We start from the raw sequence: 24,654 nt of genomic DNA, 5'->3' as shown, positions 1-24,654 counted from the left end.
ATAGCGGCGCCGAGGGGATGTTGACGCGGCACATCGTCGTCCCTACGAAACGAGTCACCGCGGCCGGTGGTGAAGGCTTCCATGGTCTCTTCGGAGAAGCTCGCCACGCTCGCAGCTGCAGCTGGCTGAGAAAACTTTGCATGTCGGCACCTCTGCAGGCCGTTCCTAACACCGTGGATTTTGCGGCACCGTATATAACTGGTGAAATGCACGCACCACGTGCAAATCCTGCAAATATACTCGTTATGACATCTATGACATATTTATGCAACTTTTATCCTGGGTCACTTTCTTAGAATATTCATTGCGTTATCGCACAATATAACATACATTTCTCATGCGTGAAGTACAATTCAGTCTGTAATTATATAAATATAAGTAAAGGCATAAAACTATTACAATAGCCACGTTTTGTTAGCTACCAACAATTTCTGAACCTATAAGACAGCGAACCCCCCAATAAAGGTCATAAATGGCAGGACCACCGTAAGGCCAATAATAGTGCTGATGCGCCGGTATCCTGAGTTAGCCTGTCATGGTGGGCCAAGCCTGTGTCTAGTACCGCTGCCTGCGTTGGGCTCATGTTGGCTGCCAGTATCTGCGAACAGAAGACCCAGCTTTGGTTGGAGCTTATCCTGAATGCATCGATCCACGCGGACGGGCTCGCAATCAAACCCTCGAAACTAGAGTTAACTATGGGATCAGCAGCCGATCTCGCAAAGAGGAGTTTCGCAACGACACTTTATCTTTTCTGGAGCATAGAATTCGGGCTTAAATGATGCGGCAGTTACAATATATAGCCGGCCATATCGGGACCTTCCGCAAAGGCAACCCTTTTCTAAATAAAAGAAAGTGCCGGCGCATCCATCCTTGCAGGTTATTGGTGACGTTAATGCGATTAGCAATCTCCATTATGATGAGTGTGTAGTTGGCGATGAATATGTTTTATAAATTATAATGTTTATTATGATGATTATTGTATACCCATGTCATCCGTCAATCACGAAAGCTTGAGGGCACATGCAGGCACGTAAAGTGGCAGCTCGCTGCCTGCCACAATGCCGAATGATACCATAACATAGTAGGTACATCTTGTAATCACAGCAGCCTAGTTGAAGCTCCACAGCGACCCCCCCCTCCCCCTTCTCCTAGTATCCTGGCTGCAACTTGGTTGCAGTGCATGGCTGCCTACAAGATCCATTACGGGGGATTGGCCATGAATGGGCACGTACCAATATCACACATAAGGAGTGCCGAAGTTGTCACTCCAGTCTGCAGTGACCCACCGTTATCTGCTCGGCAAGATAGCTGCAAGCACGTTGTGGCCCGACAACTTGGGTCACTGGGCGCGTGAGGAGGTTATGTACATACATATCGCATACTGTGTAAAGTTTCCAAGGAACGTTAATCACACTTAAAAGCGCATGAGACCGACTGCCTCCACGGACATTTCCACCAAGGATTCGACTTTCAGCCTGTAGTATATATATATATATATATATATATATATATATATATATATATATATATATATATATATATATATATATATATATATATATATAAAGTCAGGTGCTATGCATCTGCGGGTCTCCCGAGTGGAAAAACTTTTCAATATTCATGATTACCACTGGTCTATCTATGTCCGCTGCAGGACGAAAGCCTCCCTCCGGGATCTCCAATTACCTATGTCTTGCGCCAGCATGGCACCAGCTTATGCCCACAATATTTTTCAAATTTAATCGCAGTTCTCTCCCGCCCTCGACTGCACCTCCCTTCTGTTGGCACTCTCAATAAACTCCAGGCAAGGGACTGGCGCCGCCTGCAAACGAACAGATACCCACACTTGTCTCGTCTACACGCAATCTCCCCGGACATATATACGTCCCGGACATGTCCCTGGTGTAGCAACCACACAGCGACACTCGCGCACATTACACACGAATGCACTGACCGTCCGGGCGACGCAACTTCGCGAGTCAAAGCACACACACTCACTACGTGGTCTTGGGAGGCGAGACTTTCCTAACTGGACCTGGGAAGCCAACTGGCGACCCTCGACCAGGCCCGACGAGCCGGGATCGCCAATGGAGCCCTGTCAGAGGTAACCTCCCAGGAATAAACCGCGCAACGACTTCTGTAATAATAAAGTTCATCCTCCTCCTCTGTTGGCACCAATGCTGTAAATCTATGTAATAGACTATCGGTTATCTGTCCCACGCATTACATGGCTTGCCCAACTCCATTTCTGCGTCTTAAACTAGAACATCGGCGACACCCGTTTGTTATACCGTTGCCTTGTGTGTCTTAAAGTAACGACTATCAGATTTCACTTCATCGCTCGTTGCATGGTCCTTGACTCCCAGTATTAGCAAACTGAATATACCTTATTTGCATGCACATATATTTTATAGCAAACGTCGTAAACTTCTGTATATGATAGAGCTGCGTTCTACTTACCTATTTTAGCAACGAGCCAAGTCTGTCCTCGTCCTTCAGTGCTTTAACAAAATAGTGGAGATTAAACGAACAGAAAGAAAGAAAGAACCACGTTTACTCCTCGCTTTAGGCCGGCGAAGGTCTCCCGTGGAAGGCGGCCTTGACAGTTCGCAAATATTACTCCACGCCATACGCGCATCCCAGCTTGCATCACGAACCATGTGTCCCAACCGGGTCGCTTCACGTTCCCATTGGTCACAAATACGCAGCCAGACGTACTCCCGTGAACGAGCGCGCCCGTTGCAGGCTCACACCGCCCACGCGTTTTTGGCGACGTCCGAGCGCAGGGGAAAGACTGCCCCGTCTCCGAGGCTGGTGTAGACGGGCACCAGCCAGAGCAGCTTGCGCGGTCCCATCACCTGCGCGATGTTCCTGCACACGCCGACGTCGTAGCGTCGAAACCCCTGCCGCGCAATCATCTCCAGCGTGGTGCAGTTGAAGCACAGGAGGAACAGGTGGTAGAACAGCAGACCGACGAAGGCCAGGCCGAAGAATAGCGACAGGAGGAAGAGGAAAGTGATGTTGAGCTCGGGCCAGAAGCCCAGAACGAGGCGCGGCGTGATGCCGAAGTGGGGAAACGTGGTCCAGGACACGAAGGCGCAGTGCACGAACGAGTAGAAGAGGAAGAGGATGAAGTACTTGTAGTTGGCGAATGAGACGCACGTGTTGAACCAGGGACAGTGGTGGTCCATCTTGAGCACGCACGTGCCGCACATCTGGCAGTGGTGGCACCGGTCGGGCTTGATCACGTGACAACGGTAGCAGTAGCGCCGGCGCCGGTCGTCGCTGTCCATGCGCTGCATCACGTAGAAGCAGACGGGCACCGGCTTGAGCGGCGTGCGCAGCAGCCGCTCGAAAGGCCACAGCGCGCCAAACAGCGTGACGTGGAAGCCGAGCAGGCGCGACAGCCTGTAGGCCAGGCCGCTGTCCGCCAGCAGGTGGCGGCACATCACCAGCACGTACGTGTGGTACTCCCAGCCGAGCACGATGAACTCGACAACGATGGGCATGAGCCGCAACAGGGCGAAGACGCCCCGGAACCGCTTGTGACAGCCGACTATCGGGCAAAGCAAGGCCCGCAGGAGCCGCACCAGAGCGGCGATGCAATGGCCCGTGGCCGTGACGCAGGGGTTCCGACGAGAGGCGTTGCGAGGTTTGCGCGGGAAGGCTGGCGGGAGATCGCCGGTCTCTCCGCTGCCGTCGGAACCCAGCAGCGCCATGGCGAGTAAGCCTTCTTTAAGTATACGGAGGAGCCGATGACGAACGTCCGCGCCGCGCCGGTGGTGTACTGGAAACGTTTGCTTCCTCTTCTTTCTCTGAGATGCCGGTGCAGGTGCGCATATCGTTTAGTTAATATCGAGCAATATTAGGGCGTGTTTCCTGGAAAAAAAAAAAAGAAGACAGCGTGTTCTATTTTGATTTTTCTTGCAAATAAAAAAGAAAGTGTTGAGGATTAGAAAATAAATAACTGCAAATAAAGCATGAAAAGTGCGAGGAGGTGTGTACTCGGACGAGGTTGAAGACAAAGAAGAGATATAGGAGAAATGCTGCCATTTGTAGGCGCATTCGTGCCATATGTAAAAGGCAACAACAACAACAGTGTTCAACGCTCTTTGAAATAATTTTGTGGCTATGTGTATTTTTTTTCCTTTTATCAGTGCATGACGTGTTGTATCTCACGTTCCATGGTCTATACCCCTTTTCGCAGATCTGTGCCGTATTGTGCTAACTGTGCTATCGAAGTCTGCGCGACGTATATTTCTCGCTGTGCCACCGATCATCCATTGTGGGTGTAAGTGTCACGAGCTGCAAGAACCACGACTTCCAACTCGGGACGTCGGGACCAACAATTGACGCCCGGGGTTACGCGCAACGTTTTGGGGCCAGCGGAGGAAGAAGAAAAAGGAGACAGCGCGTGGCGGTTGCATCATCGGGAGCGCCCCGCCTCACGAGAAGGAACTACACGCGCAGTGCTCGCAAGGGCCCACACACATGCCCGGCATCACAGAGTGCATCGACTGGCTTCCCGTGGTGGGCGGCTGGCTGGTGAAGGCGTGGGGCTACTACGCCTACGTGATCGTGTTCTGCGGCTCCGTGGTGAACGACGACGCGGTGCGGTTGACCTTCATCGTGGGCTTCCACGTGCTGCTGGTGCTGCTGCTGTGGTCCGAGCTGGCCACCATCGTCACCCCCGCGCCGTCCGTGCCTGCCTACTTCACCCTGAACGAGCTGGACCTGCAGCTGCTGCAGGAGGCGCGCACCGAGGAGCAGCGCAAGGGTTTCCTCGAGGTCCTGGGCCGCCAGCGCGGCATCCTCACCCGGGATCTGGACGGCGCCGTGCGCTACTGCGAGGTGTGCCGACGCATCAAGCCCGACCGGGCGCACCACTGCTCCGTGTGCCGACGCTGCGTGCTCAAGATGGACCACCACTGCCCGTGGTTCAACAACTGCGTCTGCTTCAGCACCTACAAGGCGTTCCTGCTGACCAACCTGTACGTCATCCTGTTGTGCACGTACGCGCTGTTCACGGCCGCAAGCCACTTCCACGAGGTGCCCTGGAACCACTGGCGCGTCACTGGGCCCGCCGTACAGGTCAGTTCGCCGTGGCTGTATGTGTATACACACGTCGGAGAAGGAAAAAGTGAGCGATTTCGCAAAGGTTTGCAAGCAAATCTTTGCGAAACTCTATCAGAAGGGAAACGTAGATACTTTGATATGCATTATAGTGCAATGGAGACGTGACGCGACAAGCGCTACCACATGAACACAACACCTTTCTTCCCCATGTAGGATATTTTCGTTGCGCTAACATGAGTAAAGTTAACTCTAAGCAACACGCCCAGCAACAAACATTATTCAATCATACACGCCTCTGGGAACAGCCCAAAATTCATGTATGCGAAAGTATAACCTCCTCAGGAAGAACCCTCCACAGACGAATATTGTCCTGTCTGCACGAAGACACGGCACCATCATAACGTCTCAGCTTGTCTTGGGGGCATAAATGAAGCAGTCTTCAAATGAGATAGCGGTTGTCCGTCAGTCCACGTCGATATATCGTGGTAGTCAGTCGGAGCTCATATGTTTCATTTGGACACTTGTGTACTATAGCCACTAGAGGGCCGGCACAGGTAAAAACATTCGCATGCAGCATCATGGATGCTATTCGATAGAGACTGCCGAATTCCGTTATATTATCGAATTCGTCGTCTTGTCAGCTCTGATTGGCTTACGCGGCTGCTACGGCCTCTGCGAATAGCTCAAAGCGCCGAATTTGACCATGTCCAACAGAATCCATCGGACAGGCGCAGCACAGAATGAGCTACTGCGGTCGCTAATTTACTGCGGTTTCTAAAGCACAACAAGAAGACACCGATGGAGCGACACACCCATGTGTGTCCCACTCGTGTGTATACTTTTACTCGCTTTGCCTGTGCATTTTATTGCTCTTGAGCATTTAGACTGAGCATGTCTTACGAACAAGGCCAGAACTCAGCGTTCCCGTAATCGCTAACTGCAGCCTCGAAAGGAATCGCATTCCGTTCATCGCAATGCGATGTGTGTGTGTGTGTGTGTGTGTGTGTGTGTGCGTGTGCGTGTGTGTGTGTGTGTGTGTGCGTGAGAGAGAGAGAGAGAGACCAGTCGGCAAACCCGTGTGCAGTTGGTTCTTTATTTTATGTGCAGGTCGCCACCATGGCTGTCGTGGCGGTAGCCTTCTCGGTGTCCGTCGGCTCCTTCTTCCACTTCCACGTCACGCTGTTGGCGCTCAACCGGACCACGCTGGAGTCGCTGCGCAGCCCACGGTTCGTGGACAAAGGCGACACGTTCGACATCGGCTGCAGCAACAACTTCGCCGAGGTGTTCGGCCGCAGTCGGCTCCTGTGGCCGTTCCCCGTATTCACGAGCCTGGGCGACGGCTCGCGCTTCCCCACCAAGCTGCACCCGCACAACCGCGAGTACTTCCGGGCCAGCGCCATTTAAAGTGCGGCCTCCTCTGCGCCCCGTGCACTCTGACACGCAAAGTGCCTCTGTGAAGCCAAAGCCCTGCCTGTAAAACCTGCCGCCGGCGTGTTGTGGGTGCAGTTGGGAGGATTCTTTGCCGCGTGCTTTCTTGACTGTGCGCACGTCAACTTCGCTGGAACTGAGCAACATCTTACGTCACATCAAACTCCTCTAAATATCGTACCGTGAATTGCTTATGTCGTGCCCGTTGTATGAATAATGAACCGAGATAAGCATGCTCGTAACTATAATCGTTCTGCAATGACATAAGAATATATTGTATGCCCTCTTTAATATGTCCCCGAGTAATAAATACTTTATGGAACTTTCCAAGAACACAAACATTTTCGGGACTTTCGTTTTCTTAGGTGCCTCGAACGTATTCATGCCGTTCTGTGTATTTAACAAGCCAAACCTGAAGCAAGAATACAAAAGAAAAAGGTGTGCTCGGTATTCAGCAATGAAGCTCATGGAGACGTGGCATCTGGCAGCTTGTTCAGACGTTGTCTGAGCTGTAGCACAGGATCGTGGCAACGCGTCAGATTCAAACTCTCGCGTCCCTGGAGCTCGTGATTTGTGTTTGGAGTCGTCTTGAGTGGAGCAAAACACACAACGCACCATGTGGTGTGTAAGCAGCACTCTTTGCGATAGCACAGCTGTCCTCTGGCGAAAGCATGTGGGACAATAAATACAGCCGCGCCCGCCCACGGAATTGACCACGGAATTATAGGTCCTTCATGTAAGCGTGAATGCAATGTCGCAATCTGATTTATTATCATCGTCAGCCTATATGTCCACGCCAGTATGAAGGCCACTCATAGCAACATCCAGTCATCCTAACCCTATGTCAGCCGACTCTGTCCTGTATATAAGCCAGCAAATGTCCTAATTCAGCACACCGCTGCCGCACTAAGCAGAGGTTCCCTTCATTCGCAGCCACTTCGATACACTAATATACTAGTCATCAATTACAATTTGCGCTACCTAGTGGCATCAATATAAGTCAGCGGCGCTCGGGGGCGGCGGCCCGCCGCGACACCCAATTTTGTCACCATGGCTCGCTTCAGTGTGGAGTTTGTTCTGTGGCTAACGACTCATTATTACTATTTCTTTTTGAAATGTCCAACCTAACGAGTGCACCACACAGCTTCCGATTCAGCGCGACATCACATCGAAAGCGCAGATCGATGTGCATGTGTATCTTGTATTAAGAGGCAGAAAAACAGGAGGGTGCAATTTTGCTTACCTAAAAAAGAAAACAACACTTATAAAAGAATTAAACAATGGAAAAAAGTTTTCTTCGAAGACTCAGCAATACAACAACAGGAAGGGCGCTCCTGACAAAGCTAGGTCGGGAAGTAGAAAAACCACAAAGTAGCAGGGCCACAATACCAGACCCACTAAGAAAGAAACTACGAATACAACCTATCCCTCGCAACATGGACCCAAACCTCCATGCGAGTAGGAGACAGGCTAGGGCAGAGTTTTACGAAAAGACGATGGGACATCGGGACAATACAGTCTATACCGATGCGTCCCTATACTCACAAGCACACAAAAACAACGCGGCAGCGGTAGTAGTAAATAATCAAGGAGAATTAATCACAGGACTCACGGCCGAGGTGGCTAACATAACCGAGGCAGAGGAAATTGCTGTCGCACTGGCAGCGGAAGAAGGTTATAGAACAGGAATATCCCTCAATATTCTAACAGATTCACAAGAGGCGTGCCGGAGCTATATAAGAGGCAGAATTAGTAGCACGGCGCTCAAGATCCTCAGCAGAGTTCCAATCGCTGAGGGACAACCCACACATAACATTATCTGGATACCAGGCCACGCAGGGATCAGGGGCAACGAAGGGGCGGACAGCCTAGCTCGAGGGATGACCAGCCGAGCAGGAACGTCAACCGCCCCAGAGGGGCCACGGATCAACTGCGGGAACAGCTATTCAGAGCTATTAAACCTCTATAAGGGGCTAAGATATCAATATCCCCCACCACATAAAGCATTAACAAAGGAGGAGGCCGCAGGATGGCGGAGACTGCAAACGGGCACCTTCCCAAACTTACACATACTAAGTAGGATGTTCCCCACGCAGTATAGCGCAACCTGTCCGTGGTGTGGAGCTAAACCAACATTATACCACATTACATGGGAGTGTACAAGAAACCAGGCATTCCACAAACACAAAACACCAAGTGCGGAGCAATGGGAGAGCTGGCTCACCAGCCGCGAGCTAGAGGCTCAAAGAGCTCTAATAGCGCACGCGTGCGAGGCGGGCCGGCTCAGTGGAGCCCTGGACTAGGGGCCCATCCATGGCTGAAGAGGACCCAAGCTTCAAGAATGAAGACTTCGGCCTCGAACCGCTAAAACCTTAAAAGACTCAATAAAGTTTTCCATTCCATTCCATTCCATTCTTCGGATGAATGTCCAGATTAACATTATAAGGGCTCATTTACACCGGTGACTTGGCGAAGTCATCAGACCAAGTTGGTCGCAACAAGCGACCGGTCGCAAATGGTCACTTTTCTTGGAAAGCGATTGTTTTAGACCAGTCGCTCATTGCTCGATTTTTCAGTCGCGCGACCGCAGTCGCAAAACACCTGAACCAATCAGGTGCGCAGGAACGGGGCGCCTATATATACGCTGACGCTAATTTCACGTGGCGATAGCATTGCGAGCAGGTGTGAACGTCACCAATCGCGAGATATTTGGGTGTTGCGACGGGCCGGTCGCACATGCCGGTGTGAACGTCGGTGACCTTGGCGATGCGCGACTCCCACACGTCCCCTGATATGTTGTTTTCCTGCATAGCTCCCGTCTCCTGTAATCCGGCTTCGCCGCGTAGCCTGGTGTCTGCGGCAGTCGGTGTGGTTGAAGCGCATTGCGAGAGATGGCGCGAGTGTGGCTCTGCTAACGCCACCTAACAACGGGGTTACTTGGGCGCGGAAAGGAGAAGGCTCTTCCTCTTTGGCTGGGGTTCGGCAAGCGGCGTGGACGTTCCGCGCGTGCGCCGATCCATGCTTCTGCGAGACCGTCTCGCCAGGCCTCGTTCGAACGCGCCTCTGTTCACGTGACCGTACGCGCGAACGACCAGGCGTTGGTGTCCAGCATGGGGCGAACATATTCGCTCGTTATCCAGTCGCGGTGAGTCGGACTTCCGCGATTTGTCGCGCGCCCCTCGGCATGTTTTGTGGATAGCAACTCGGCTAGCAAGCATTAGCCTATGAAAGGTGCAATAAATGCCCTTGTGATTGTTTGCACTACTGTGTTGTCGTTCCTTTGTCCCAAGAGCACGGGCGAGGATCCCACAACCTATATATATGAGTCGCTTTATTGGTAGCCAGTCGCAATCGGTCGCGCGACCACCCCAAGCACCCGGTGTGAATGAGCCCCCAAAATATACGTGCACATAAAGCACAATAAACGCAAGCTTCGAGTATGTAGAAGGACCTGTAGCGACATGTGCATGCATGTGTATGCGCAGTGTATGCATAGCCACGTGCGGTGCACATTGCATGCGTAGCAGCGTATAGGTGCATAAATAGCTTATTCGCATTTTTTAAAAGTGAAGCTGAAGGAAGCACATCCGAAGGACGAAACTTAAAACGAGAGGAAAATGAAGACGAGCCAGATAAAGTAGGCGACTAGGCGAAGAAAACTACAGTGAAAGTGTGGTATTTTAAAGGATCTTTCGTAAGAAAATTAAAGCACAATTAGTTTATCCCAATCTCGCACTGCGATGGAAAATTATGTCTCCATATCGAGGAAGATAATAAGTAGTCTATTTGGAAGCTCTTTATAGTAGTGGCAAAGAGATAGTTAAATTGCTAATTTTTGCACTGCTCTGTGGTTCGTTGAACCAAGCCTAAAGCCGACATTAGAAATTGATGTGTTATTCAGCGCTATCTGCCATCAGCGATGAATTCAGATCAAATTTTATTTTCACAAAAACAAAATACAAAAAGAAAGCAGGTCACTTTTTTTTTCCTCTCGGCAATAACAGTAATCGGTGAACACGTTTTTACTGGCTTTGTTCTTCAGGGGCCAGAAAGTGCCGGATTATACGACTACAAGATCAGAGGTAGTTCAGTGCCTTGAGGAGTTTTTTTTCTTTTACTTGTCCCACGGAGTAATCGTGCGGTCATGCCAGACAAACTCTCCTTTGGGTGACTGGATGTTTGGAGGCAGGAGAGCTAAGTAGGTTGCAGCATCGGCACCTGTATTGATAAGTGAGAAGTAAGGCAAAATATCAGCTACTAGAGCTAAATACGAAACCAACGAAACTCTTGCTTACAACTGTGAAATTTACAAAAAAAAAAAACGTCTTCACGCTACACTTGCATTGGCAAAGCCGACAGTGACAGTGACAAGAACTTTATTAAGAGTGTCCTGAGGAACTTGATTGGGGGAACCGAAGGTTCCCCGATCAAGTTGGTGGCTCCGCCCACGACGGGACAGGGAGATGGTGACTCTCCGCGACGTCGCTGGCCCTCTGGACGGCCTGTAGTTGGTTTGGGAAATCCGAGCTCTTCAGCAAGGCGTCCCACTTGGACTGGTTATGAAAGTCGGAGCCCGCGTTGTACGGGCACAACCAGAGCATGTGGTCGAAGGAGCAGCACGCGTGACCGCATTTGGAGCACGATTGCGGAAAGTTCGGGTCAAGCCGATTTTTTTTTTCTTTTAATAACTGCACATAGGTAGGAAGGTAGGTTAGACGCATTGCAGCTATATACACCACTATAAAAGCATAAACAACGTTATAACTTTTTTTTCTCTTTTATTCGTTCGGTTTGCCACGCGGCATAATGTAGGACTGAAACTATCAAAAGCACGGAGGCCAGTTTTATTTAAATACTGCAATAGCAACTCATGAAATGTATTGTCTATGAGCCATCGCCCATATTCGTTGCGTTGGACATTTCTTAACTTCGCATCCCTAAGTACATTTTCATGGACTGTCGTTGTCCGTGAGCATATGTCCAAAATAATTGGCGGACATCCGCTGCATACACGGGAGCGGAGCACTTCGGACACTGGGCATCACAGGTCTTCGCGCGGTTGGCTTTAGGTACAAGTGATGGCTGGTGTAAGGGTCGCCCCGGCTCACAGTCTCCGCAGTGAGACTTACTCCACTCGAGAAACATTGTGGGATTGGGGAGGCGACACGTGATGAGGATATGAGGGCAAGCGTGTCCCGCCGGAGGTGAGATGTTCGGACAATAAGGACAGAGTGAGGGTCAGCGCTAGGGAAGGGAAAGACGAAAAGTTGCAAGTTCACTGCCTTGGGCAGTGAACGACACGCAACGACAACGACTGACGATGCGAGTTGCTGAGGTGAGAGAGAAAGCGCCCTGCATTCATTTATTGCGATAGCAGTGAGATGGACACTGCGCTGGCGATATTTAGCCGGCGCGGGCGTCGCGGTGTGGTAGTCCGCACGTATTTTTCGATATGTTAGATACACGCTTTATTACTGACGCACCAAAGTGGCTCTGGCAAGATTTTATGGTCTTGAGAGTTTATTCATCAGAATTTAGGCAATTGCAGGGCGCCAAAAAGCAGTCATAGAACATTTCGTTCACAGTGTATGCATTTTATCCCGAACCGTTAAAAAAAAAACGATACGATACTTGGGTTCACAATCTCAAAGTGGTACTATTTCACGGATATAATATTTCACTGGGCGCCGACTAATGCCGACGGTTTCCCGACGAAATCTTAAGTCTCATCTCGTGCAGCGTCCACAAAAAAAGTATACTCCGTTCGCTCCGTTCCATACATAGCAGTCAACGCTGTGGAGGCTAAAGAGACTTCTTGCAGTGGCTCTTTAGCGCATGGATATCGTTCGATGCTTTTTGACCGCGCGCATCTGTATTTATAGCTAAAGCTCTCGACGCGTCACCGCCCATTTGACCTTCATTTGACCGCAGCTGCGCCGTAGCCGTGGCAACGCATCGCGTGACTCGCCGCGCCGAGCTCCGTCGCTGCCGCCGGCTTGGCGCATGCGCTCTCCGCAGCTGGGTCGCCACCTCACCATGTGACTCACCGCGGGCCTGGCTAAGAGGAACGCCGCCGCCGCGCTCGCCTAGTCAGCTATGTAGTCAGTGCGTGCTCGGTCATGGATGAGAACGAGGCCGGGCCTTCTTCTCTGAGCGTTGCGGAGGAGCGGGAGGCTTTGAGCCGTCGTCGCCAAGCGGCGTCTGACCACCCCGCGGATATCGCCCGGCAAGCTGCTTCTTTGGAGAGGGTCCGGAATGCAACAGGCGTCACAACGTCGAGATCAATGTAGCAACCGCGTTCGCGCCCTGTCCGTTTGTACGTTCGGGGCGTCTCTTTGCACGTCTAGCACTTGCGCTTTCCCTGTGGCAAACAGGCGTTGCACCGTCGAACGATGTGTGGCTACCCTAGCCTAATCCCAATCATGTCTAGCCACCAACCTAGGCACAGCCGTCATACCTAGCTTAACGATGATTGCAAACCTAAGTAAAATAATTGCAGCTAAATCGGAGGTTAACCAAGCGAAACCAAGAGTTTTATATAGGATCAGTAATGAAAAAGTTTTAACCCTTAGAAACAAACACACTGTGGTATACGGTTGATAATGCGTTGTCTTAGGTCGTTTTTATTTTTGTCGTTCTTTTCGGGTTTTATATCTGCAACCCGTCGCAAGGAGCCTCACGTGTACATTCTCGCGCGAGCGCACGCTGTTGGCGCGCAGCGACGCATGGACGGAACGCCCAGCGAAGCATAAACGGAACACGCGGAGTGATGACTTTTCTTGACCAAACTTTTGGCGTAGTTTCCACAGCGTTGACCGCTATGTATGGAACGGAGTATAGGATGGGTGGATGGATAAAACTTTATTGGATCTATTTAAATGTGGTTGGGCCCCTAGACGTCCGGGAGCCCCCTGACCGCCATCTCTAGGCAAGCACGGTCCACCAGCCAGAGCTGGTCATCCGAGCAAGTGGCCCGAAGAACTGCCCCCCACGAGGAAAAGGAAGGGTTGGGAATAGGCTGTGCCGCCATGGGCGTGGGGCAGCTCCACAAACAGTGGAAAAGACATGCCCGGGGCCCTCGGCAGGTGGTACATCGTGGATTATGGAGACCAGGGTAAAATAAATGTGCCAGATATGGGGAAATCAATGCTTTTTTCTGGATCTGGCGCAAGATTGAACTCTGATGTGTGATAAGGGAATGGTGAAGGGGAGGTAAATCTCGTCTTCATCATCATCATCATCATCAGCCTGGTTACGCCCACTGCAGGGCAAAGGCCTCTCCCATACTTCTCCAACTGCCCCGGTCATGTGCTAATTGTGGCCATGTTGACCCTCCAAACTTCCTAATCTCATCTGCCCACCTGACTTTCTGTCGCCCCCTGCTACGCTTCCCTTCCCTCGGAATCCAGTCCGTAACCCTTAATGACCATCGGTTATCCTCCCTCCTCATTACATGTCCTGCCCATGCCCATTTCTTTTTCTTGATTTCAACTAAGATGTCATTAACGCGCGTTTGTTCCCGCACCCAATCTGCTCTTTTCTTATCCCTTAATGTTACACCTATCATTCTTCTTTCCATAGCCCGTTGCGTCGTCCTCAATTTAAGTAGAACCCTTTTAGTAAGCCTCCAGGTTTCTGCCCCGTACGTGAGTACTGGTAAGACACAGCTGTTATAAACTTTTCTCTTGAGGGATAATGGCAACCTGCTGTTCATGATCTCAGAATGCCTGCCAAACGCACCCCAGCCCATTCTTATCCTTCTGATTATTTCACTCTCATGATCCGGATCAGCAGTCACTACCTGTCCTAAATAGATGTATTCCCTTACCACTTCCAGTGCCTCGCTACCTATCGTAAACTGCTGTTCCCTTCCAAGACTGTTAAACATTACTTTAGTTTTCTGCAGATTAATTTTTAGTCCCACCCTTCTGCTCTGCCTCTCCAGGTCAGTGAGCATGCATTGCAGTTGGTCCCCTGAATTACTAAGCAAGGCAATATCATCAGCGAAGCGCAAGTTACTAAGGTATTCTCCATTTACTCTTATCCCCAATTCTTCCCAATCCCGGTCTCTGAATACCTCCTGTAAACATGCTGTGAATAGCATTGGAGAGATCGTATCTCCCTGCCTGACGCCTTTCTTTATAGGGATTTTGTTGCTTTCTTTATGGAGGACTACAGTGGCTGTGGAGCCGCTACAGATATCTTTCAGTATTTTTACGTACGGCTCGTCTACACCCTGATTCCGCAATGCCTCCATGACTGCTGAGGTTTTGACTGAATCAAACGCTTTCTCATAATCAATGAAAGCTACATATAATGGTTGGTTATATTCCGCACATTTCTCTATCACCTGATTGATAGTGTGAATATGATCTATTGTTGAGTAGCCTTTACGGAATCCTGCCTGGTCCTTTGGTTGACGGAAGTCTAAGGTGTTCCTGATTCTATTTGCAATTACCTTAGTAAATACTTTGTAGGCAACGGACAGTAAGCTGATCGGTCTATAATTTTTCAAGTCTTTGGCGTCCCCTTTCTTATGGATTAGGATTATGTTAGCGTTCTTCCAAGATTCCGGTATACGCTCGAGGTCATGAGGCATTGTGTATACAGGGTGGCCAGTTTTTCTAGAACAATCTGCCCACCGTCCTTCAACAAATCTGCTGTTACCTGATCCTCCCCAGCTGCCTTCCCCCTTTGCATAGCTCCCAAGGCTTTCCTTACTTCTTCCGGCGTTACTTGTGGGATTTCGAATTCCTCTAGACTATTCTCTCTTCCATTATCATCGTGGGTTCCACTCGTACTGTATAAATCTCTATAGAACTCCTCAGCCACCTGAACTATCTCATCCATATTAGAAATGATATTGCCGGCTTTGTCTCTTAACGCATACATCTGATTCTTGCCAATTCCTAGTTTCTTCTTCTCTGCCTTTAGGCTTCCTCCGTTCCTCGTCTACCATCCCTGTAATATGTGGTAATCTGGTGGTAGGAGCAGATCCCCTCTCTTCTTCTGCCCAGCAGGAGTTGCCTTGCGTGCTGTTTCGAGCAAAATCGCACCCGCATATTTATTTACAACAAGCATCCGAGGAGTTCAATCGCAACGCTGAACCATGCTATCGGTGCCAGTATAAAAATAAGCATAACTGGCTGTTACATGTTAAAATAGTTTAATAATGATAGTAATAAATTACTGTTGGACAATTCTGAGAATTTCTGTAGCACTTTTTTTTTTTCTCTTCCGGTGTCTCCCACGTACACGCACGAAATTACAGCCAACACTTTCAGGAGTCGATGAGGATAGCTATAGTCCGGGGCTCGTTGGTACGGCATATCTTATTTTGTGGTAGCGCAAGCTGAACAAGGACAACAGAAAGGCACATCTGACACACACAGCGCTTTTGTCAGCTTGCGCTACAACAAAATGAGATATGCCTTCAGGAGGTGTTGGCACGGCGCAGACAGCTAACGCCCCATGAACGCGACAACGAGAAACCGTCACTCACAGCTCCCGTCTTCAAGGACACTTCTCCGAGGCGCCAGGGTCAGTCCTGGAGTCAGTACAATACCGAACCTACACACGGCGACATTCGCTACCTACTTACGGTGCTCAGTAATGTGTTATGGTGCTCTTGATGTGCATAATTTAAACCGTTGTTTCAGAATCCGCTCGGGCTGTTGGCGGTTTTTCTCGTTGTTTATTTGGATGGTGCATGGGCCGGTGCATGGGCCGATATTGGAATACGCGAAATTCGTTTTACAAACCAACTCTTAAGTATTTCGCTCGTATAATGAACTATTGAAGCTGCGGGCGCTTTGATATAAACGCCACCTCGCGCGGAGTCATACTAACAAGGACTGTTCTAAAACGCCACGAAATGGAACGCAACAAATAAATCGCAGAGTCTCGTGCTCCGTTTGGGAGCACATACGGTAACTATAGTGTCACCAAACTTCAAGCGCCGCCCGTAACACCTTTAGTTCGGACGACGACGACTGACGAACACGACGACGGCACGATGCTCGTGCTCCTCGAACAGCGACCATGGGGCTACTTCGATAAAGCCACTAAATCATTCAGGTGTCCTCTTCATAGCAAAGTAGTGCTGCGGCCCTTAATTTCTTATAGCAGGACGACATGGTTATCATAATTTTCGGTAATAACACGAGGTTCTTGTCAGATGCGGATGGAAGTCCCCCTGAAACTGCCATCAATTACAAAGCGATACGACGTAAGTGTTTCCTTCTCGTGTTTACGTTTTCGTCCAGTATAGTTTAGGGTCTCTTTTGCTGAACGTTGAGTGCAAGCTAACAAAGAAAAAACTGTTGCTGCACCATAGAGGGGTGCAATACAGCACCAGTTACACTGATTAGTTCCCCAGTAGCAGTAACTGAGCTCGTAAGTTCATTAACTGGTATGATGCAGGTATGTGCAGGTAACTGGCATGTTATAGCATAAACCGGTGAATTAAGTGGTACAGTTGAAAGAACTGCGTCGCGTACCAGACACCTAGCTGCCACGGCCGAGAAAAGTAAACCTAAGTGCCAATCAGCCTTGCTTTTTGTTGTTGTTTTTGTTTAAATGCGCTACATAGACGCGTGTAGCAACGAGGCTCAGCAAAGCTTGCTTAATGTACTTGCATGCTAAGCTCTTGAAAAATAAGCTGAAAGAATTTTATTCATGAAAAGGCTCGACAATGGGGAAAGGAAGCGATAACTATAAAAAACGAAGCGAAAGGAATAAGTGCTCAATACACATATAGCTGCTTACCTTGTTCGGGTGTTAAGGGCCCTTTGTGGCTTGACATGTCAGTGTCCACGTAGCCTGGATGCACCTATGGTAAAAAATTCAAGAAAGAAATCACTGCGCAGCCAAAAGATGTCCAGTCTTCTGGGTGTGCGCAAAGATAAAATGTCTGCTATATAATATGTATAAATTGAAATTTATCGCTCGGCATCGACTACAAATTCAGTGAGCACAACGTATACCCACTGAAAAAAGAAAAAGAAGCTAATGCGAAGATTTACTTCCGCGTTCATAAGCAGGCCCAAAGCTTCAGTTGTTGTCGGAGATAAGTGCGAATCAACTAGCCTAAAAACTAATGGTCTTTTCATCTGCGCGTAGTGCACGTGTTTAAGCGTAGGTCCGTACGTGTGACTTGTGTGTTCTGTGTGCATGCATGCGTGCGTGAATATGCATTTCATATTGCTTCGGTGCGCTTCCACATAAATGGCTGCAACAAAAAGTAAACGTCCCTATACTTACAGCGTTCACAACCAGGTCGTCTCGAGGGTCTGCGTTGAATTCACGCTGCTGGATGAAGGACAACACAGTGACTCCAATCTTTGACACATTGTAAGACGACTGCCCCCATCCTTTTTCACCAGCCTTGCCATCCTTGGCAGCCCTATTTTGTCATAAAAATTACGATACGGCACAGATACAGTCATGCGGCGCACATGTAAGGAAACCCTCCATAGTACAGACCAGTAGATACTCACTGCACAAACTCCGTCATGAGGCTGCAAAGCTCTTCCAGAGTAATTTCGGGGTTACTGAACTTTTTCTTGAGTTCTTCTCCAGGAATTCTCTGGAGCATGCCGGCCATGCTGCTCACGTTAACCACTCTGTAAACAGGATGCGCACATAATCACAAAGTAAACATTTAGCATATCGGTGCGCATTATACGACCCATATGCACCTATGTGGGATCCACGACAACGTTTAATGCAGTATTTAGGTCCACATTCGACAAACTTGTGACACTAAGCGAATAAACAAATCAAGGGGACTCAGTGTAGAATCCTTCCATTGATAAGAGCACTATGTCTGGCTCCCTCTCATTTTTAGCATTTCCGCTATCGTTTTTGCTATTATGCAAGCATGGAACAGCTAGGAATGACGCATTGTATTTGCGGCTGTTCCTTTTTTGCTGAAATTAGTGGTTGGTGGCCGAACGTTGCGTGCTTGAGCAGATTTTCTTTGTCGCAAGCACGTCGGGTACACAATCAGCCAATATGATAGCTAGCCGAACGCTTTCCATGGCAGCGAAATAATTGCTCATAGACACTATACACGTGGATCACCTGCATATACCGCATATGCATTTGCATTTTTTTTCTTTCTTTTTTTTTTTTTAAATAGTGCGGTACGGTAGTTTAAATATAATAATCACCCCAAGAAAACATACCGCTTTCTATACGGAAACATGCTATGAGAGATAAACGGAGACGAGAGATCTTTGTCCTCCCACTCCCGATTTCGAGCAACAAGCTCAACCACCACAAGCCTACTTCTTGCGGAAAAGCGAACTTATCGATGTCCCACAGACAACGGTAATCGCGTGTGCGGCTGGAGACGCGGTTAAGCAGCCACAGTCCCCACCGCGATGCATTGCTGTGCGGACTCAATTGCGCTAACACAGCCTCACCAGCGCATCCGAGTCTGGCACTTGGAACAGCGTTAAGCGTTTATGTTGAATGATATAGCATGCGACAGCCGGTCGCCAAATCACGTTACAAAACCACATTCTATTCTAAAGCACAGCTACGCGTGTGCATTATGCATCGCTAGTTAAGATTACTATAACTTCAGCGTAACTAAATCTCAAGTTCAGCGCATGAGATTAGAAAAACGAACCTGGCGTGTGGCCTCAGCAAAGGAAAGAGCTCCTTGCAGACATTGAGCGTCCCAAAGAAGTTCGTCTTGACAGTGACCTCCGCTTGTTCTGCAAACGGGGCTGTAGAGGCTTGCTGCAGATAAAGGAAGAACAGAAGGCACACGAGAAATAAAATTTGGACAGAAATTCCGTCGTAGGACTATTGTCACAGTTAGGCGATAGCTTCCCCGAAGACGACCTGAAATGTGCCGCCGAGGACGCTTATTGATTAGATCTGTTGTTCAAATGCCATGAGGTGCGTCGTTGCTGCGACGTTGGCTGCCTCCGTGATCGGGCTGCGTTATAAACGACACTTGAAAAGACTTTCGAGGATACATATCGAGCGCTGGTATCAAGATTGGCACCCTAATTAGTCACCACCTTTGATTTCACTGTCTCCGAGATGGGCTTTGTTTACGCGGTAACGGTGGTGAGGAAAGCCAAAGAAGAGGGGCGGGGAGAAAACGAAGGAAGGAAAGGCAGAGAAGTCGACCAGACGCGCGGCTCGCTTCCTACCCTACGCAGGGGGAAATGGGATTAATGGTTAAAAAGAAAGAAAAAAAAAGAAGAGGGAGGGAGGGTGGCACAACAACGCGAACACATGCGGTTGTCCATCACGTCATTGAGGCCAGTCGATTTCGTAAGCCGCAGCAATGCCCGCGTCGCTTTGTAAGCATGCGATGCGCGGGGGGCATGGCTCACGGATCTTTGTCTCTGCAAATGGTCTGTCATCTAGTCGGTTCAACACACTGCGAAGAACGTCGTTTTCGACAGCATGAAGATTGCAAAACCGCAACGCGTGTTCGATCGTCTGATCACAGTTGCATGAGTCACAGATAGGTGAGTCGAGCCGAAAAAGCTTCGCTTTAAAATAATGGGATCGACGTTATAGGTTAACAGGGACAAAGTGCCTCAGACAAGCTGGTCGACGTTTCGATAGGTAGACGTATACACCTTTGTCAAAGATAGATTCAGGGGTAAAGTGCCTAAAACAGGCTGCTGGCGGCGGTAGGTAGACCTATCAACGGTCCACCTATCAAAGCGCCGGTCATCCTGTCTGAGTTGCTCTACCCCTGTTTATCCAAATATTATTCCACACTGTGTTTTCATTTGTCGGCCCCCATATTTACTATCGTTATAATACAGTGATTCTGAGCCTACATACATCAGCATCAAACAGATCATACAGTAATATAGTGACCGTGGGCTTGCGTACATGAGCATCAAAGATAAGGTACAATCAAATAACAAGCCAAGATTTTATTTGCATTCTGCACCACTCACTAACGCTGAGTGAGAAAGAGCAAATAAAAGCAGATGAAAAAGCTTTTACAAAATGGGTCCCAATCTTTTGTGGGCGCCTTTAATGCAAGATAGTTCGGAAATCCGCAAAACAAAAGGAAAAAAATACAAGTGATTGCGCGCGCGCACTTTATTACGCATATAGCTTGCTGGCCCTCCATACACCGGAATTGCCTCTGTCACAGTGCATCAAATCGCCAATATTATAAACACGTGTAGCCAAGCACAGGTCAACTTTCACGTTATCGCGATACTATCGCTGTCAGTTCAACGACGATTACGATACTCCCTAACGTGAAATTTGAACGCGGCGCTATGCTTCCATTTCACAATATATTCGCTAGCGCGGACTATCTGTCTCCTGCGGCACGCTGCAAACGGAGCGAGAAGTGTGGCGCAACTGCCTCGCTAATAGGGAGATCACGACAGGCAGCGCGTGGGTTACGCATGTGCACGATTCACCGCAGCCACCGCAAACAGACCTCTATATACTCATGTAGTGACTTGTTTCCACACAGACGACGCGCTTTACTTTGGCGCCATCTCGTAGCCATCGTCGCCGCAAAGCCCGTCTTGCGCTGCACTTCGCTTTTCTTCTCACGCTTTCGCCATACCCTCCTCCTCAGCTTTCTTCCTCGCGCTCTCTTCTCTATCGCCGTCTTTCAGCTCCCGCTGCGCTCCGCGTTCGCTTTCATCCTTCGCTGTGCTTGTTCGCTGAGTTACGAGGCACGAGCCGATAGACAGACGAGGCTCTTTGAAGAAAAGCGTGATGCGCCCGCCCTTCGCTTCGTAAAATAGTCCCTTTACAAATGTCATCGGCACGAAAAGTAGGCGCCCCAGTCACTCAGCAACAAAGATAGTGCTTCACAAACTCACGTACGACATTCCTAGCTGCACAGACACCCGGCGTCTATGCAGCGCAGGAAGTGAACCTTGCGAAAGCACGCGCACGCGGCACACTCAAGACAGAAGGAGTCGCGCAAGGCTTAGATCGCACGCTGAGAAGCCAGCATTTCGCAATGACACACGCGTGCAGTGCGACACGAGGCGACAGTTATCGCATGGAAAGTGACGCGTGTTCTCACACGATACTCTGCAGAAACATATGCCCGCTTGGTTTCTGACAACGAGTAAACGCAAGTGCACGCGCGCACACGTAAGGATGAGTAAAACGGGCAAGGAATAGCATGTGTGCAAGTTAATTCTCTCGGTGCTGCGTTTAGGCTCGCCTTCAAAGTGGTGTTGCGACTCGGGGTGATGTTAGGGCAAGGAATCCACCAAGCCCATCGACGAATACGTCCAGTAGTAGTAATGAAGGAAAATGGGTTTATTTAACATTATTTACATGGCTCCAGTTATACGGAAGCCCACTCCATGCAGGAGCAAATGAAACGTCCGAGCTCACATCAGAACAACTCGTCCTCACAGCACGAAAAGCCTCCGTTTTCAATACCGTCGTCTTCTCTAGGCGACTCGACAAGGGAAGCTGATGACTCTATCGCAGCGAATCATAATCGCCGAATCGGTTGCGATGCCACGCCCATGCTATCGCAACGTTCCGCGCTTCCGGCCCATGTTCGAAGACTCCGCCATAGAATAAAGAACCAACTTTTGGCTCCGCTCGGTGGACAGGATAGCAATCTGGGAATCTGCGGTTGGCGCGGTTCTTCGATAGCATTTGGCGTGGGCCCTTTTCATCATTACATCAGACTTTCAGGCAGTGGTGGGGGTGGGTGCCTTTTGTGGACCCGTGAGCAGTCGGTGTCAATTCTGCGTTGACTTCTTGGTAGGCGCTGATGGATGGGAGGGGGTTGCCTCGTGGCAACCGTCTAATTAACGCCTCTGGTTGTGTTAAGGCGTAACACTGACAACAGTGTTTGGTGCTTCGAAAGAATTAAGCGAGTCGACGAGAATATGCATCGCCAGTGCAGGTCAGCATCGGCAAATGGTTGCTCTGTAGTTCAGTAGCCTGAAGCGGATTTGAGCCAGCGGAAGCGTCAGAAAAGCGGAACTAACTACTATAAAAGCACCATAATTCGACATGGACAGTCTTTCGCGGGTCATGACAGTTCCGGTGAAAAGTCGACTCTTCCGCGCTGTCTCTGCAGACTACTAAACAAACACTTCTAATATATGCTATTCAAGAATTCAACACAACAGCATTCTACTTAAGAATAGCATTCACTTACCTTGTAGGCAATGCCGGCATTGTTCACGAGCACGTCCAAACCACCGTACGTGCTCTTGAGGAAGTCGCGAAATCTGCGGATACTCTCAATGTCGTCGATGTCAAGCTGGTGAAACTTTGGGCGCAGCAACTGCTTGTTGAGCTCTGCCACAGCTGCATTTCCGCGCTTCTCATCCCTGGCTGTTCGTAAAAGGGAGCACGTTTGAATACAGGAATTCAAAAGTCTCCATTCATAACACTATAAAAGGCCGCTTTTGTGGAGACAGTTATTCATGGAGACAGTTAACAACGTCGCCTTCTTGACTGTAGCGACTGCGTCATCTATAGACTTCAAGTCTTTTTCTGAGGACACTCTTCTAAGAGCCTGGGAAAATGCCGGGAGTTGGGTATACGCGTACGAGCAGCAAAAGTTGTTTTAGATTTTTCACGTGAAGGCATGCAGTCTGGACAAGTGAACTGATGTTGTGATGTCTACCATTGATTGTTATGAGCCGTGCGATTTCGAGCTATGACGCAGGTAGATAATGTATGCATATGTATATGTTTATATAATATTGTGTGCATAGATAGATTATGCGTGTGTGCGTTTACTATTATACATATGGTCTGTGCCTTCTTGTGTCACTTGTCAGGGACACGTCAAGTTTGACTAATCGACAGCCAGGTGCTTATCACATATATTATTTTTCCATCAGCACTCATCTTACTTCTCTGTATTCCTGTGTCTTTATTTTTTTACTTTCGCATTTATTCCTGTGTGGAATAGCAGACCACAGACCTGCTCCTCCAGCCAACCTCTCCGTCTTTCATCTCATTAAACTTTCTCTCTTTGTGGAGTAATCAACAGTGCACAAGGCGAAATTCCCCCTAAGCAACATGAATGTCGATAAAAGGAAATGCGGCAGTATTTATATTTTACAATGTTGCATGTTCTCTGCATGGCGCGTTTCCCTTGAAGAAAGTGCTCCGTGCGTAAGGGCGCCTTTTGTGCCCTCGTATTAATTGCAACGCACTATTATAGGCTGTTGAAGCTGGCGTTCATTATTTGGTTTTATCATTTCAGACCCCCATAAAATATAATAAAGCAAAACACATCCAATCCCCTGTAAAGTTAAACTGAATCCACGAGATTTTTAACACAATAAAAAGCAAAATAATGTACAATTTACTGCATTGACGACAGAACCAATCAAAACGTGCATCCATACTTTTTTGCCTCTTTATATTAAACAATTTCGAAGAAAGGACATATGATATATGCCGTAACATTGCATTGACGCATAATGCAATTCACTGACCTGTCAGGAAGACATCCCCTTCAAACTGTTGACACAGAAACTTCACTATGCAGAACCCAATGCCCTTGTTGCTACCTGTGACCTGCGCATAGGGAAGTGCACATTATGTTGTAATCGATGACTTTGTGAGCGCGCTTTTAATTTCTTGAAAGAACAAACGTATACTTGGAGCAAGGCTCTCAAATTGTCTGCGAGCTGGTCAAGAGATCCGCGTGTGCTTGACAGGGAGGTCGGCACACAAAGACCCACTGTTGCCACTGCCAACGTGCTCTACGTAAACCATTTGCGGTAAAAAAGACTTACTCGTGAAGAAGGTACCCATGCTATATCGCGTTAGAACTATCTTCGCAAACAGGCAGGCTTGGTTATATAAGATTGGGTGATCCGCTTCCCCGCTTTGTTTATTACGTGTTGAAATCGGTGATGTGAAACACTTCGCCTGGTTGTGCCCGCAGTTCAACGTTGAAACAAAGGCCCGCAGGAGAAAGGTCTTCCGCAACACATATGAACTTACAGGACGTAGTATTCTCTGAAGAGCCCAGAGTAATCAGGAAAGTTATACGACTCTTGATTGCCTCTTTCCAAGGCACAGAATTGTCCAACGTTTGGTGACGCATCATTGCTAACCAACGTCATGCCTAACGCCGCCTACTAGCTGCAACACCATTACCACCAGCACTAAACGTGTCAACAACAGGGTGCGTTG

General features: G+C 48.9%; 3 protein-coding genes across 5 annotated transcripts in view; 1 reads left to right on the top strand and 2 right to left on the bottom strand.

Annotated features, from left to right (window-relative positions):
• Positions 1-2,536: 2,536 nt before the first annotated feature.
• LOC126542425 (palmitoyltransferase ZDHHC15B-like) lies at positions 2,537-3,721 on the bottom strand. The gene has a single exon (XM_050189488.3). It carries the CDS (start codon positions 3,717-3,719, stop codon positions 2,748-2,750), a length of 972 nt encoding a protein of 323 aa, XP_050045445.2. The 5' UTR covers positions 3,720-3,721; the 3' UTR covers positions 2,537-2,747.
• LOC126542426 (palmitoyltransferase ZDHHC20-like) lies at positions 3,638-7,377 on the top strand. Of its 2 annotated transcripts, none has more exons than XM_055077371.2 (3): positions 3,638-3,724; positions 4,208-5,091; positions 6,184-7,377. In XM_055077371.2, exons 2-3 carry the CDS (start codon positions 4,492-4,494, stop codon positions 6,478-6,480), a joined length of 897 nt encoding a protein of 298 aa, XP_054933346.2. In that variant the 5' UTR covers positions 3,638-3,724; positions 4,208-4,491; the 3' UTR covers positions 6,481-7,377. The 2 variants fall into 2 exon arrangements, with proteins under 2 accessions (XP_054933346.2, XP_050045446.2); XM_050189489.3 differs by lacking the exon at positions 3,638-3,724 and adding an exon at positions 3,750-3,832.
• Positions 7,378-10,422: 3,045 nt separating this feature from the next.
• LOC126542429 (carbonyl reductase [NADPH] 1-like) overlaps positions 10,423-24,654 on the bottom strand; it is a 30,325-nt gene continuing 16,093 nt past the window's right edge. For both annotated transcript variants that reach the window (XM_072286387.1, XM_050189492.3), the window contains 7 exons: positions 23,949-24,030; positions 22,652-22,830; positions 19,142-19,254; positions 18,003-18,128; positions 17,767-17,908; positions 17,272-17,335; positions 10,423-10,722 (listed from right to left, as the gene is read on the bottom strand). In XM_072286387.1, the coding sequence (XP_072142488.1) occupies positions 10,619-10,722; positions 17,272-17,335; positions 17,767-17,908; positions 18,003-18,128; positions 19,142-19,254; positions 22,652-22,830; positions 23,949-24,030 (810 nt within the window). In that variant the 3' untranslated portion in view covers positions 10,423-10,618. The remainder of the gene's footprint in view (positions 10,723-17,271; positions 17,336-17,766; positions 17,909-18,002; positions 18,129-19,141; positions 19,255-22,651; positions 22,831-23,948; positions 24,031-24,654) is intronic.

The sequence above is a fragment of the Dermacentor andersoni genome, chromosome 2 (assembly GCF_023375885.2).
Source record: "Dermacentor andersoni chromosome 2, qqDerAnde1_hic_scaffold, whole genome shotgun sequence".
Taxonomy (NCBI): Eukaryota; Metazoa; Arthropoda; class Arachnida; order Ixodida; family Ixodidae; genus Dermacentor; species Dermacentor andersoni.
This window is presented reverse-complemented; position numbering and strand designations above follow the sequence as displayed.

What these genes read in the sequence shown, in the direction of transcription:
- LOC126542425 (XM_050189488.3), bottom strand. Translation starts at nt 3,719, where the DNA reads ATGGCGCTGCTGGGTTCCGACGGCAGCGGAGAGACCGGCGATCTCCCG.
- LOC126542426 (XM_055077371.2), top strand. Translation starts at nt 4,492, where the DNA reads ATGCCCGGCATCACAGAGTGCATCGACTGGCTTCCCGTGGTGGGCGGC. An exon ending in TCACTGGGCCCGCCGTACAG is followed by an intron (nt 5,092 to 6,183) that starts GTCAGTTCGCCG and finishes TTTTATGTGCAG; the next exon opens with GTCGCCACCATGGCTGTCGT.